Raw genomic sequence first — 16,228 nt, forward strand, 5'->3', positions numbered from 1 at the left:
GACATGTGCTCATGGCCTGCAGCTTCCTCGTTCCCCACTGTCTATTCTGATGCCCAGGGCTGGGGTGTGCTGACCGCTGGCCCTTTGTAACATAGGTTAGAGGTCAATGAAGCCGTCCCAGGACAGGGCTGAGCCTGTTCTCTCTCTTCTCTGCTCAGGGAGGTTCCCAGAGTCAGAGCTTAGCTCCAGAGGCTGCTGGACAGTTGCTCAGACCACACCACACCCCACCCCTGAGAGAGACATAAACCTCTGCCCACAGTTTAGGACAGGAGGTGCTTACTGATTCCAAATGAGGCCACAGAAAGTAGCACAGAGACACGCTCAGGAAACCCCAGGTGACACTGAGTTTTCCCAGATGTCAGAGTCCAACTGAGACAGGCAATCGTGACAAGTAGTTGCGGGGCATCTCTAAGACCCCCTCTCAATACTAGAGCTTCCTGCTTTAGTACCAATTGTCTGCATTCTTCCATGAGATGTCAGTCAGGCACGGCCACCAGAGGACACACAGGAGGGGATCAGGGGAAAACAGAGTTTATCACGCTCACAGGTCCTACAAACAGGAAGCTCGGGACCACGTGAGACCACATGGAAGGACCAGGGTGGTCAGCAGGCAGGAGACAGGGAGCGAGGGGCAGCTGAGGACCTGGACTCACTGGCCTTTCCCTGGGAAAGGAGGGGCAGGCAGGTGATCAGCTTTGGATGGACCAGGTTGAGTAATGTCAGTGGGCTCAGACATGAGGGGCGTGTCCCTGTGCCGGGCGCCTGGGCCTGGGATGATGAAGGCAGAGAAGTGTGTCCTGGTGTGCGGGCCAGAGAGAGGCGGTGCTCTGGGTGGGTGAGTTTGTGTGTGAAAGGCCTGCTCCAGCCTGGGCCTGTGCTGCCTCTGAGGACTGGGTGCCCACGAGGGGCTGTCTCTCCCCAGCAGGAAAGGTGTGTAAAGATGTGGAAACATGTTAAAGTAGGTAAGGTGATGAAGTGCATGAACACACACGATGCAGGAGGTGCCTTTCTGCATTCCCAGCAGCTGCTCCTTGCGCTGTTTTTTCCCGTATCAAAAGATAGATTGGTGACAGATACAAATGAAACTATTATTACCTTGAAATTTGGCCTCTCCCACACACAGGCACACACACACACACACACACACACGAATGGACTCACACACACAGGGACAGACCCAAGCACAAACTGTTCACTCAGATCTGCATTAAATTACTGCTGTGTCCAGTGAATGCAGCAAACTCATATACAATGTAAAGCAAATCCACACACACATTAAACTCTTCTGCTAAAGGAAACTCCATTTAATTAATGGGTAAAATGTATTCCACATATGACATCATGTCCTGTGTCACAATGCTAATTGTAGGTCTTCCTTTCCAATTTGGAGACTTCATTTAATTTTTTGGTGAAATGTCTTTGGGTCTGACCTGCACCCCTGTGATGGATGGGAGTGGAGAGTGTGGCACCTTTGTCTTACTCCTCGTCCTCGAGGGAAAGGTTTTATTCTTTCACTGTGGAGCATGAAGTTATGTGTGCACTTCATACAGGGCCTGTATTATATGCAACAGTTCCTTCTATTCCCAGTGTGTTGCATGATTTTTTCAAATCAGAAGCCATGTTGAATTTTGTCATTTTATTTTCCTGCATCGTTTGATCACCTGATGGAAAAAGAGCAGTGTCATCCAGAAATGGTGCTGGGATCAGTGGATATCCTCCTGCGAAAGAATATAACTAAACCTTATCATATACTATATAGAAAAGTTAACTCAAAATGGTTGAAGGACCCGAATATAAGACGTAAAAGCATAAAAACCCTAGAGAAAACACAAAGGAAAGCTTCGTAACAATGGATTTGGCAATAGTTTATTCAATATGATAGGAAAACAAAAGACACAAGCACAACCATAGACAAATCAGGATAGATGAAACTAAAAATTGTATGTGCATTAGAAAGGCACAATGGACATCATGAAAAGGAACTTATTGCATGGTAGAAAATAATTGCAAATTATATATCTGATAGTGTGATAATATCTAGATTGTAAAAGAACATCTAAAACTGTACCCCAGAAAATGTGGGGAGCCATAATTTCTTGTTATTCTGTAGCCTTGCAGACTGGCTCAGTTTATGGTTAACTTGTTTTAGCTCTTAAGGCATTGTCTCTGCCTACACCTGAAGGGTGCTTGCAAGCTGCTGAGGAATGAGGTGGGAGTGGCCGGTTCCCGGACACTGAGGACTGATGATTATCAGGGTAATTGGTGGGCTTTGTCATTGAGAAAATGACTTTGGGGAAGTTTCAGTGATTTTGTAGTTTCTATGTAGAAGTTAAAAATTTACTCTCAATGAGGTAATGCACACTCGTGATTGTTAAGCTGCACGTACACAGGTGGTATAAATTGGTAAAGGAAAGTAAACTCTGGGCTTCAGGATCACTGAAGACCGGCCGCATCATCAATTGTGTGAGTGTCTCTTTTTCATTCCCACTCCCCTTGTCAGGAACTGTTCGACTCGTAACGGCTGGTCCGCTGCATTTTGGCGCCCGAACAGGGACCTGAATATAGGGGTAACGGTGAGGAACACCGCGTGGTTAGGATCCGGCTCAGATTGTGGGGCTTAGTTCATGGATGCGCGGTGAGTGAGGCACAGTCCCCTCGGTCGAATGTGTGTGTGAGTGAATGGTAGCTCCACGACTTCGTGTTACGGAGCTTGTTTGGGCCCTAATCTGAGGTTCCGGTTCTGTCATATGGCATAACGGCGATTGGGGCTCCGTCCCACCAGTTCGGGGGTTTATACCGAAACGCCTTTGTTAAGACAGATTTGGTCCCGAGAGGGGCACGGCCAGACGGGCATCTGAGTGAATATTGTGTGAAAGAAGGGCCGAGTTAGGGAACAAAGAAATGGGTCACGCTAGCAGCAAGGACCTGTATGTTAAAGGACTTAAGAGATTACTTGCCGCCCGTGGCAGCAGGGTGAGCAAAGAGCAATTAGATAAATTTTTAGAAGTTGTAAAGGAAGTTTGCCCTAAGTTTCCAAATAAAGGTACCGTCAGCTTGGAAACTGGGAAAAAGGTTGGAGAACAATTACAGGACTATTATATTGCCCAAGGACCTCAGCGGGTCCCTATAAAAACATTCGGGTTATGGACTTTGATAAGAGACTGTTTAAATCTTAAAAGTGAGAGTTGTAGACTAGAAAAAGTAAAACAGGCTGGAAATGAAAAAATTCTTCCATCTGCCTCCTCTCCGGAGGAGAAGGAGGATGGGGAGGAAGTCAGGTATGCAGAGGGACTTGCTAAGCATAATAAAGAGCTAGGAGAAAGGGAGGGGGTTGACTGTGCCGAGGAAGCTCCTATGCATAATAAAAAACCTGCTAGCCAGAGACCTCCAGATGATCAATGGAAAAATTTAGGCCCTCAAGATCAGAAAGATTTAGAAGAAGCTGCAGCTAAATATGACAGGGAGAAATATTCCGTAATGGCTGCAGCTCAAGAAAGCAGGCGGTTTGTAGATCCTATCTTTACGCTTACAGAACAAATAAAGATGCTTCAAGGACAATTAGTAGAACTCAAGATTACTAGGGAAGGGGAAAATTGTCCCAGGCCTCCCCAGATTCCTTATAGAGAGGAGGATTGTCCCAGGCCTCCCCAGATACCTTATAGAGATCCAGGAAATCCAGGGGGTGGTGAATCCCCTGTAATTAACCCCACTGTACCACCTCCAGAGGGACCTCGTATGTGGGACCCTCCGCTGCCACCACCGCAGCCGCCGGTCTGGGATATGCTTAACTAAAGCCTCCGCCAGGATACGTTAAGCCAGGGTCAGATTCCCTTGTACGTTCTCCGCTTCAGCTAGCTTGTGAGGAAGCTCACAAGCAAGGAGAATCTACAGGACGTTTTGGCGTTTATCCTCTCTTTGAGAGAACGGATCAGGCAGGAAATCAAGTTAGGGAATGGAGACCTTTTCAGTGGAAACAAGTAAAGGAATTAAAAGAGGCCTGTGCTCAGTATGGCCCTATAGCTCCTTTTACTCTGGCCATTATAGATGCATTGACGGGCGAGGCTACTCCCCCGGAAGATTGGAAACACATCGCTCATGCCTGCCTTTCCGGAGGTGATTATCTTTTATGGAAATCAGAATTTTATGAAAATTGTAAAAAGAAGGCCAATGAGAATGCCTTAAGACAGATCCCTATTACTTTTGATATGCTAGCAGGAGAAGGCATGTATGCTGACCTAAGAAATCAAATGGGATTTGCGCCAGGCGCTTATGGCCAAACTGCCACAGCAGCTAAAGATGCTTGGCGAATGTTGCCTGATTCCTCCCGTAAGGAAGAACAGGTTACTCACATAAGGCAGGGGGCAGATGAACCATTTCAGGAATTTGTGTCTCGCCTCAGTACGGCTGCGGGGCGAACTTTTGGTTCAACGGTGGCCACTCAGGCTTTTATTAAACAGCTTGCTTATGAGAATGCTAATTCTGCTTGTCAAGCAGTTATCAGACCATTTAGAAAAAAGGGAACTTTGTCTGATTTTATTCGCCTATGTGCCGATGTGGGTCCTTCTTATTCTTAAGGCATAGCATTAGCTGCAGCTTTACAAGGGAAATCTATAAAAGAAGTAATGTATCAACAGGCAAGACTCCATGCAGGGAGTCGTTCTGGGGCTTGTTTTACTTGTGGAAAATTGGGACATCGAGCGGCTCAATGCCCTCGCAAAGCCGAGCCCGAGAATTCAGCGGCTCCCACAAAAAAGCCGCCAGATATATGCCCTAAGTGTAGGAGAGGAAAGCATTGGGCTAATGAATGCAAGTCTAAGACAGATAAAGATGGAAAGCCGATCCAGGGAAACTGGGTGAGGGGCCAGCCCCAGGCCCCGAATCAACAATGTTATGGGGCACTGCAAATTCCGGAGCAGATGCCGGGGCAAAAAGGGAACGGGTCCCTGAAAGAAAACATATCACAGATTTATTCAGGGCCACCGCAGGCAGCGCAGGATTGGACCTGTGTTCCACCACCGACATCGTATTAACTCCTAAAATGGAAATGCAAGCATTGCCCACAGGTGTTTTTGGGCCCCTACCCCCAAAAACTGTAGGTTTATTGTTAGGGAGAAGTAGTACAACCATGAAAGGAATTCATGTTTCCCCAGGAGTTATTGATGAGGATTTTACTGGTGAAATTAAAATTATGACACACTCACCATTGAACGTTTTTGCTATATCTGCTGGTACCCGAATTGCTCAGTTAATTATTTTGCCTCGCATTAAGGTGGGGAAGAATAGACAAGATCAGAAACGAGGAGATCGAGGATTTGGCTCCTCAGATGCTTATTGGATTCAGGAAATAAAGAGAGATCGGCCAGTGCTGCTACTTAAAATAAATGGAAAAAGTTTTCAAGGAATTTTAGATACTGGAGCTGATGTGTCCTGCATATCTGCTGAACATTGGCCTTCTAACTGGCCGACGCATCTTACTAATACAGATCTACAAGGCATAGGCCAATCTCATTCTCCTCAACAAAGTAGTAATCTTTTATCTTGGCAGGATGAGGAAGGTCATCAGGGAACTTTCCAACCGTATATTATCCCTGGCCTCCCAGTCAATCTCTGGGGACAAGATATTATGAGTGATATGGGAGTTTATCTCTTTAGCCCAAGCCTTCAAGTAACTCAGCAAATGTTTGATCAAGGGCTCCTCCCAGGACAGGGCTTAGGAATTGAAGGACAGGGACGACAGGAACCCATTTCACCCAATCCTAACTTACAAAGAACAGGTTTAGGATATTTTCCCCAGGGGTCATAGATTTACCTGTACTCCACCAAAAAACTGCAGAGACAATAACTTGGAAATCTGATACGCCTGTGTGGATAGATCAATGGCCCCTAACTCAAGAAAAAATATTAGCCGCTCAAGCGCTTGTACAGGAGCAGCTTGAAAAAGGCCATGTGATTGAATCTAATTCACCCTGGAATTCGCCTATTTTTGTAATCAAGAAGAAATCAGGAAAATGGAGATTGTTACAGGACTTGAGAAAAGTAAATGAAACTATGGAAGTTATGGGTGCCCTCCAGCCAGGGTTACCACACCCTTCTGCTACTCCTAAAAAACTTAAAACAGATAATGGCTCCGGCTACACCAGTAAAAAATTTGCTTTATTTTGTCAACAATTTTTAATTAATCATGTTACTGGCATTCCTTACAATCCCCAGGGGCAAGGGATTGTTGAACGTACTCATGGCACATTAAAAGTCATTTTACAAAAAATAAAAAAGGGGGAGTTATATCCCCTAACGCCCCATAATTACTTGTCTCATTCTCTTTTTATTCAAAATTTTTTGACTTTGGATGCCTATGGTAAGAGTGCAGCTGAACGTTTCTGGCATCCTTCTGCCGGCCCTCAGGCTTTGGTCAGATGGAAGGATCCACTTACTGGATCATGGCAAGGCCCAGACCCAGTCCTCATATGGGGCCGAGGGCATGTTTGCGTTTTTCCACAGGATGCAGAAGGCCCTCGGTGGCTGCCAGAACGATTGGTGCGACATGTGGACCCTCTACCTGCTGATGACATTGATGACCCTCAGCAATGCAGAAGAAGACCAGACGTATTGGGCCTATGTTCCTGATCCACCAATCCTCCACCCTGCTGTATGGGAAGGTCCTGAGATTCCAGTTTATGTCAATGATACTCACGCCCTAGGATTGCCTTCTGATGGACACATAAAACAACATTTGAAAAGTTTTGTAAATCAGGCACTCCCTGCAGTCAGGTGACTGATTTACAAGATGGGACTAGAGACTGGTCTAAGAAATCTGTTAATGTATCTGCTTGTGTTCCTTCCCCTTATACACTTTTGATTGGAAATATTAATGTACATTTTGTAGGAGTTCAGTATATGGGAGATGTAATCCAAAGTATAAAAGTTAAATCTTATTTAGAATGTCATTCAGAATATCATTGGATATGTGTTACTTCTAAAAGGTATAATAATAGTCAATATGATTAGAATCGGGTTCGTTTACATCTTCAAGGAATTTGGCATGATGCTAATGTGTCTTTAGATATGTTTCGGCTTCATGATGAAATTCAAAATATGAGGGAAGCTGAACCCTTGAAATTTGATGCAGCCCAGGCTGCTTCTGAGTTTATTGATGTTCTTAGGAATGCTATGCCATCTATGCCTCATATTACCCATTCTGTTATGATTTTTCTTACATTGGGCATCTGTGTCTGTTTGGTTCTGTGCCTTCTCCCCATTTTCATCAAATGTTTCATCAGCAGGATGTTAGACTTGCGAGCTGACATCCATCAGCTTGAACTTAAGACAAAGCCCTGAGCCTTCCTCCCCGAGCATTCAGAGGGACAGGATAGTCAAAGACGGGTTGTACTTAGGCACCGCTTCAACACCTAAGACAGGGCTTGTATTATAAAATATAAGTTCCAAGGACGGGTAAGTTGAAGTCGGCATCCCGAGACACCTAAGTCAGGCGCTGTCACCTCGCCATCCTAGCCGGATGGGTTTTGCTCCTATAAAATAAAAAAGGGGGAGATGTGGGGAGCCATAATTTCTTGTTATTCTGTAGCCTTGCAGACTGGCTCAGTTTATGGTTAACTTGTTTTAGCTCTTAAGGCATTGTCTCTGCCTACACCTGAAGGGTGCTTGCAAGCTGCTGAGGAATGAGGTGGGAGTGGCCGGTTCCCGGACACAGATCACTGATGATTATCAGGGTAATTGGTGGGCTTTGTCATTGAGAAAATGACTTTGGGGAAGTTTCAGTGATTTTGTAGTTTCTATGTAGAAGTTAAAAATTTACTCTCAATGAGGTAATGCACACTCGTGATTGTTAAGCTGCACGTACACAGGTTGTATAAATTGGTAAAGGAAAGTAAACTCTGGGCTTCAGGATCACTGAAGACCGGCCGCATCATCAATTGTGTGTGTCTCTTTTTCATTCCCACTCCCCTTGTCAGGAACTGTTCGACTCGTAACGGCTGGTCCGCTACAAGAAAACAAAAGAGAAAAATCACAAAAAGGGAAAAAGTCTGTATTAAAAACAACAAAAAAGAGATAATAGATATGCAGGAAGGGGACCCCTTATGCAGTATTTGTGGTAAATGAATAGGTGCAGCTCCTGCAGAAAACAGCATGCAGGTTCCTGAAAATATTAAAAATAAAACTATCGTATTATCCAGCAATCCCACCTCTGGGTATTTATCTAAATGAAACAAAGTCACCATGTCGCAGAGTTATCTGTGCTCTCATGTTTACTGAAGCGTTATGTGCCATAGCCCAGACATGGAAACAACCTAAGTGTCCATCAACAAGTGAGTGAATAAAGTATGTGTAATGGAATAGTATTCAGCCATAAAAAGAAGGAAATGCTGCCGTTTGCAGCAACATAAATTGATCTTGAGGGCATAATGCTGAATGAAGTAAGTCACACAGAGAAAGGCAAACACTGTATGACCTAACTTATGTGTGGAATCCAAAGAAAAGCCTACAAAAAGGGATCGTATGTGTCATGACCGTGGGTGGGGGCTGGGCAGTGGGAGAAGTGCATGATGATGAAAAGGTACAAACTTCCAGTTACAGGAGAAGTGAGCGCCGGGATGTAGTGGACAACTCGCTGACTGCAGTGAACACTGCTGTGTGGTGTGTTGGACATCGGTGAGGGAGTCGACCCTCAAAGTACTCAGCACAAGGAAAACACACTTGTTTTCAGTTCAGGGATGTCACGATGAAAATCGCCATCATGGTCACATTTATACCGTGAAAATTAGAAAACACTACAGAAAGTTTAGTTATTTTTTCTCCTCCTGGGAATTGGTTTGCCAGCACAGAACTGAAAATATTTCATGGATAATTAACAAAAGCAGTTCCTTCTTCTCTATATTTATAACCGTAAGTCAAAGAAAGGCTGTGCCCAGCTGTCCCTGTCGTCTCCTCAGCCCCGCACAGCTGCCCTCTCCTCAGGGTTTCTGACACTCTCAGGATGTGGGTCATCTCACTGTGTTCCTCGCACAGTAATACACGGCCGTGTCCTCAGGTCTCAGACTGCTCAGCTCCATGTAGGCTGTGCTGGTGGACGTGTCTGCGGTGATGGTGATTCTGCCCTGGAACTTCTGTGCGTAGCTTGTGCCACCACTGCCAGGGTAGATCCGTCCCATCCACTCAAGCCCTTGTCCTGGGGCCTGTCGCACCCAGTGCATATAAGAGCTGGTGAAGGTGTATCCGGAAGCCTTGCAGGACACCTTCACGGAGGCCCCAGGCTTCCTCACCTCAGCCCCAGGCTGCACCAGCTGGACCTCGGAGTGGACACCTGTGGGAGGAGACAGTACTGGGTGGATCCCCCGTGACTGGCCCAGGTCCCCTCACCAGCCAGGGACTGGGGAGCCCCTTACCTGTTGCCACTGCCACCAGGAAGAGGACTGTCCATCTCCAGTCCATGGTGAGGGCTGTGCTGTCAGGACGTCTGTAGGGGAGTGTGTGGCTGTGGGGCGATGCTCTCAGGGCCCAGACAAGTCCGTATTTAACCCCGCCCACCTCAGCTCATTTGCATATTCATGAGCAGAGGGTTTCATAGCTGAAGACTGGGCCCACCTGAGAGAAGATCGATGACACAGGGACCATGATCAGTGGGCCTCTGAGGGGCCAAGTTCTAATCCCTGTTGGAGGATATGTGTCCCCTGCCAGGTCCCTGAATCTGTGCAGAGAGAGCCCCTCCCACTGAGGAACAACCCCTCCCCCAGGACGTGATCCTCACTGAGAATCCACCTTTGAACCACACGGAGACCACCTGAGCCTGTTCTGGGCTTTGATCTGAATGTCTCATCCTATGGTCAGTGTCTGTCTTCAAATTCTGAAAATTTCAAACTGGGAAATTCATCCTTTTCATCCAGGATTTTTTTTTTTTTTTTTAACTAAAGCTCATTGGGGTGCCAATTGTTAGGTTTTATTACGACATACCGTATTCTTAGAAACTTCAATTTCAATTAGATTTTCCTGCTCATTGTCTTTGGTTAATTCTCCCGATAGAACAGGATATTTACAGACACTTCAGCGTCTTTGTCCAAATCTTGTTTAGAGGTTTCTGGAAAGAGGACGGTAGCCCCAGGCCCTCAGAGGAGGCCCCATCCTTTCCCCTCAACACCTGCTCCTGGGGCTGCAGCCCCTGCTGGTGGGTCCTGAGCGCCCCCTGCTGCCCAGTCTGCACCCTGCAGGGGAGAGTCCACTCTGGGCTCACAGGGCGTGACCTCTAGCATCTCTCGTCCAGTGTTAAATGTCTGTGACCTGACTTCACAATGCTCCCTCGGGGACACTCTAAGTTTTCAACATCATGCATGAAATAATGAATCGATATTACTGAACCCCAATGACTCTGCAGGGAGATGTTAAGAAAGTGTTTTTTAAAACACCCAGGAGCCCCTTCCCTGCGGCTGCCAGATGCACAGACGCTGTCCTGAGTCCAGAAGCTCTCGGGAACTTTGGGGGGCGGGAGGGAGGCTCTTATCTCCTTAAGATTCCTCTCCTTGAAGGTGACATCTGGAAATTCCTGGATTGTCATACAGCCCACTCACCTCTGCTCGTCAATAAAATAGACACACACAGAGGGAATGAATTTAGGAGGAATGGACCACAAAGTGTCCTAGTCCCCTGTACTTACTACGTGGGTGTGGGGGCAGAGCCCCAGAGATCAGTTTCCAGGCTCTCGGCCTCACGGGGAAAGGTTCTGGCTCGGGTAGTAGATGGCCGTCAGCTGTGGCTAGTTGGCCATCAGCTGTGGCCCTTGAGCCATTGGCCACTAATATAAGTGCCGCGGCTGCGTTAGGGAGGGAAGTCGAGGAGAGAGTCGGTCGGTTGGCAGAAAGTGGACAGCAAGTCGCACGTCGTGTGAATCCAGCCTCCAGTGAGACTATAGTGGTATGACTCCCCTACCTATGGCTCCGTGGGTGTTCCTTTTTGGCCTAGGCACATCCTACGTTCTTCTGTGGGGAGCAGGACCAGAGGCCTGGCAGGCCCCACCGTATGACAAACGAGCAGGACCAGATACTCCGCAGGACACCCTGCATGACAATGTGCCGTCCCCACTCTGATCTAGGCCTGGGGTGTGTGACTTGTCTTGTAAATAAAACCCCAGGAAATGTGACACATGCACAGACTTGGGAAGAACCTACACCGTGGCTCTGGCTTTTCTCACAGCCCTTGGGCCCTGTGCAGAGGACCCATGAGATGGACCAATTTTGTCCCACAGATTGTCAGATACGAGGCCCAATCACACTATTGCGGGAGACCCTGCTCGCTGCACCATTGGTCGTGCAGGGAGTCACGCAGGGTCTCTGCTCCCGCTCCCCACATAAGAACGCAGGATATGGTGAGGCCAAAAAGGAACACCCAAGGAGCCATAAGTAGGGGAATCATATCTCTATACTCTCACTGGCAGCTGGGTTGGAGACACAGGAACCAGGAGCAACACAATTCTCAACCCTCACTGTGCCGCTTGCAGCTCAGCCCCCATCTTCTGGCCAGCCCCCATTTTCTGCTAGCGTAGCCACGGCAGTTATATTAGAGGCCAATAGCTCACTGGTTACAGCTGACGGCCAACTAGCCACAGCTGATGGCCATTTGATCACAGTCGATGGCCATTTACTACCTGAGCCAGCACCTTTCTATGTGAGGCCGAGAGCCTGGAAACTGCTTTTTGGGGCTCTGTCCCACACCCACTCACAGCACCTGCAGTGGGAGTCCCTTGGAGAACCCATGTCTGCGGGAGGGGAGGCAGCACCGTTGTCAGCTGACTCAGGTGAGGCTGCTCGTGCGTGTGTGACATTATGTATCCTTAGGATAAATCACCTGTGAGGTGGTCCCCTGGGTTGGCTGTGACCTCCTCAAGGGCTCTCCCATGGTCAGCTCACTTCCCTGTGACTCTCCCTTCCCCCATGCAGTCTCCGTGCCCAGAAATATGTGGCTGTGTCTGCAGGGTCCATGCTGGTCATTGTTAGGACCACCTGGTTTCTGGAAGTGTCCTTGGAGATCGAGAGCCGGCTCTTCAGAGATGGGCTGTAATACTTATCATCATCCCACCAAATGTCTGCGCGCCACTCCAGAGCCTTCCTGGGGGGCTGACGGACCCAGCCCACACCCATACCACTAGTGCTCAGTGAGAACCCCGAGAAGGAACAGGTCAGCGTAAGGGTCTGGGTGGGTCTCACCAGCCCAGGACCCGACTCCTGCAGGGTGACCTGAGACAGAACCCCTGTGGAGAAAGCACGAGAAATGTGAAGCTACTTCTGGACGAGAACTGGAGTCCCTCCATCCCTGAGGCCCTGACCGGAGCACTCACAGGAAGGGACGGTCAGCAGCAAGAGAGTGGAGCAGAGCGTGTCCATGGTGGGGCACAGTCACTGCCCCAGGCCTGGGCTCGGCTTTTCAATCCACGGAGGGGGGGGGGGAGTTTTGCATGGTGTCACATGGTGCTGACCCCTATGGGGGACTCAGGTCTGTGCAGTAGGGGAGCGAGTCTGTCCTGTAGGAGAAGCGAGCCCTGGGTGTGGGCTCCACGTCTGCTCTCCATGGGGACCCGACTCAGGACTGGGTGTCAGGAGACAAGTCCTCAGAAGTGCCCAGTGTGTGGATGGAGTCTGGGCTGGGACACCCCTCTTCCCACAGACAGTGTCCTCTGCGTGGACGCCCCTCCAGGGACCCTCGCCCTAGGGGTCCTGTCCTAGAGGAGGGGGAGTGGAGAACTGGCCGGACGGTGCTCCTCCTGCCTCCAGGGCTGAGGTGTGAGCCTGGGCAGAGCAGGAGGCTGAGCCCCCTGTCGTGTCCGAGCTTCCCTGTGGTTAGGAGACGGAGGGTCAGTGGACACATCACTCACACTTACTGTGTGAACAAGTGCAGCTCATGGGCGTGGTCCCACTGCGTGTGCATCCCACAGGGTGGTCCCGACGTGGACCTTGTCAGGGGGCACCGTCACCTCTGTGGGCTCAGTGACCTCACGTCGGCCTCCCCTCTTCTCACCCGTGACCCCGACATTCTAGGGCATCCAGTGCTCTGTATGCTCCTCCGTGCTGGCCGTTCTGAGCTCCATGATTTTCCATAACTGTGGTCACTCCCTGTCCTGTAATGTTGCTCTGAACCCACAGTTCTGTCGTGATTAAACACGTGTGGTTTGTGTGGGGTCTATTGCTCTATGTTTCGGGGCCAAGAGCACGAAACGTGCCTGAGTGACAGTGCGATTAGAATACTGCACAGGCACAGTGCGCTCAGCGTCAGGAAGAGCCTGGAGGAAGCCTGCAAAGGGCTGCAGTGTCAGTCAGGGTCGTACCTGATAAGCCCTGGACTCATGTCACTGCCTCTCACAGAATGACCCATATATCTCGGGTCAATCCACGTTTCAGTATCCTGGGAAGAGTATATGGACCTACATTTGGTTACACACTGAATTTATGGTGAAGAAGGAATTGCTTCGAATAAATTGCTTACTTTGAAGTGAGGTAATTGCACATAACAAGGACAGTTTCTCAAATAAAACTGTTTGTTATCAAAAGATGGACTGGTGACAGATACAAATGAAAATATTATTACCCTGCAATTTCCCGCCCCCTCCCCCACACACACACACGAATGGACTCACACACATAGGGACAGACTCAAGCACAAACTGTTCACTCAGATCTGCATTAAATTACAGCTGTGTCCAGTGAATGCAGCAAACTCATATACAATGTAAAGCAAATCCACACACACATTAAACTCTTCTGCAAAGGGAAACTCCATTTAATTAATGGGGTAAAATGTAAAAAAGACACAATGGACATCATGAAAAGGAACTTATTGAATGGTAGAAAATAATTACAAATTATATATCTGATAGTGTGATACTGTCTAGATTGTAAAAGAACCTCTAAAAGTGAAACCCAGAAAACAAAATAGCATAATCACAAAAAAGTATAAAATCTGTACTATCAACAACAAAAAAGAGATAATAAATGGTGGCACAGATGTGCAGGAAAGGGAATTCTTATGTCCTATTGTTGGTAAATAAATGGGTGCAGTTACTACAGAAAACAGTATGCAGGTTCCTCAAAATATTAAAAATAAAACTATCCAGCAATCCCACTGCTGCGTATTTATCTAAATGAAACAAAGTCACCATGTCGCAGAGTTATCTGTGCTCCCATGTTTACTGAAGCATTATGTACCATAGCCGAGACATGGAAACAACCTAAGTGTCCATCAACAAGTGAGTGAATAAAGTATGTGTAATGGAATACTATTCAGCCATAAAAAGAAGGAAATTCTGCCATTTGCAACATCATAAGTGGATCTTGAGGACACTGTGGTAAACTCAGTAAGTCACACAAAGGCAAATACTGCATAATCTAAGGTATCTGTGGAATGTAAAAAAAAAAAAAGCCTACAAAAAGGGATCCTATGTGTCATGACCGTGGGTGGGGGCTGGGCAGTGGGAGAAGTGCGTGATGATGATGAAAAGGTACAAACTTCCAGTTACAGGAGAAGTGAGCGCCGGGATGTAGTGGACAACTCGCTGGCTGCAGTGAACACTGCTGTGTGCTGTGTTGGACGTCGGTGAGGGAGTCGACCCTCAAAGTACTCAGCACAAGGAAAGCACACTTTCCCTCCTTGTTCTTTTCTTTGTTTTCTTCTCTTTTCTTATATCCATATGAGATGATGGATGTTATCAAACTTTATGTGGTAATCATTTCTGAAGATATGGAGAAATATTTTATTTATAATAGTTGTTACTGTAGTGGGTAAAAATAAAACAAATTCTAGTGAAAGGTCCTCTCTAAAGCCCATGTAGTAACAATATTAGGAGGACGGACCATGCGCCCCGAGAATATTGCTGATGGTCCATGAACAGGTGGAAGGTGTCTGGACACATTTCAGAGGAAACCACGTGCAACATCATGTGCCCTCAGAACACATTTGTTTGACGGCTTGTGTTTGAATGTATTTCTTTTTCTAAAACCTGTGTGTGTGTGAGTTTGAGTGTGTGAGTTTTCTGTGCTTGTGTGTGAGTGTCTGTGTGTGTGTCTGAGTGTGTCTGTCTGTGAGCATGTGTGAGTGTCAGTGCACGTGTGTGAGTCCGTGTGTGTGTGTGTGTGTGTGTGTGTGTGTGCTGATCAAGTAGCATGAGAACAGCATGAAACCTGATCACGACCTGTGTGAGCAGACACACTCTGGGGCACATTTTGTTGTGTATTGAAGAGCTCAACATGACATTTTACTTAAAGTTGTCAAGAGCTCATCTGCTCCTTTCTAGAAGAGGCTTCCGGATGGTTGTTTTTTTCAAGAAATAAATAAAGGACACACAGGAACTTGTTGAAGGAGTGGTCCCAAAGCACTGCCATATGTCATCTGAAAACAATGTCCCTTCTTCACTTGTCTGCAGTGAGAGTATGAGAAAACAGAGCCACAAAGAATAAGTAAGTGTTGTCCCTGGGGGCAGCTGAGAGCTTTGAGAGGAAATCCCTGCTCCCAACAAGGAGCCCCTTCCCCACCCAGGAGAACTCCTGTTCTCTGTGGGTCTGGAGCGCCCCCTGGTGTCCTGAGCGCCCCCTGGTGTCCTGAGCGCCCCCTGGTGTCCTGAGCGCCCCCTGGTGTCCTCACCGCCCCCTGCAGCCCAGCCCCCCTGTCCCCTGCAGGGAGGTTTGTGTCTGGGCTCACACTGACTTCCCCTCACTGTGTCCTTCGCACAGTAATACACGGCCGTGTCGTCGGCTCTCAGGCTGGTCATTTGCAGATACAGCGTGTTCTTGTTGTTGTCTCTGGAGATGGTGAATCGGCCCTTCACGGAGTCGGCGTAGTATGTGCTACTTCCATCAGTATTAATTTGACCAACCCATTGCAGCCCCTTCCCTGGAGCCTGGCGGACCCAGTGCATCCAGTAGCTACTGAAGGTGAATCCAGAGGCTACACAGGACAGGCGCAGAGACCCCCCAGGCTGCACCAAGCCTCCCCCAGACTCCACCAGCTGCACCTCACACTGGACACCTGCAAACACAGAGACATCCTGGTCAGAAACTGTCACACAGCCACTGTTTCACTCATATTCTCTCACATATTCAGAGTCTCCTGTTCTCCATAAATTACCTCTTAAAACAGCCACAAGGAAAACCCAGCTGAGCCCAAACTCCATGGTGTGTCGTCTGTGCTCTGTCCTGATCACGGAATGGGGACACCTGGGGATCCCGGGGCTGGGTCT

General features: G+C 47.9%; 2 gene segments (V, D, J or C); both read right to left on the bottom strand.

The window, feature by feature from the left end:
- Nucleotides 1–8,999: 8,999 nt before the first annotated feature.
- Nucleotides 9,000–9,480, bottom strand: LOC117020031 (immunoglobulin heavy variable 1-46-like). The segment is given in 2 exon segments: nt 9,000–9,319; nt 9,402–9,480. Coding segments are annotated over 2 exon segments (366 nt in total).
- Nucleotides 9,481–15,676: 6,196 nt separating this feature from the next.
- Nucleotides 15,677–16,228, bottom strand: LOC117020029 (immunoglobulin heavy variable 3-74-like; the record flags this gene model as incomplete). The annotated part of the segment is given in 2 exon segments: nt 15,677–16,017; nt 16,117–16,228. Coding segments are annotated over 2 exon segments (387 nt in total), but the record flags the coding sequence as incomplete, so codon positions are not given.

Source organism: Rhinolophus ferrumequinum, unplaced genomic scaffold, assembly GCF_004115265.2.
Source record: "Rhinolophus ferrumequinum isolate MPI-CBG mRhiFer1 unplaced genomic scaffold, mRhiFer1_v1.p scaffold_56_arrow_ctg1, whole genome shotgun sequence".
NCBI classification, from domain to species: domain Eukaryota; kingdom Metazoa; phylum Chordata; class Mammalia; order Chiroptera; family Rhinolophidae; genus Rhinolophus; species Rhinolophus ferrumequinum.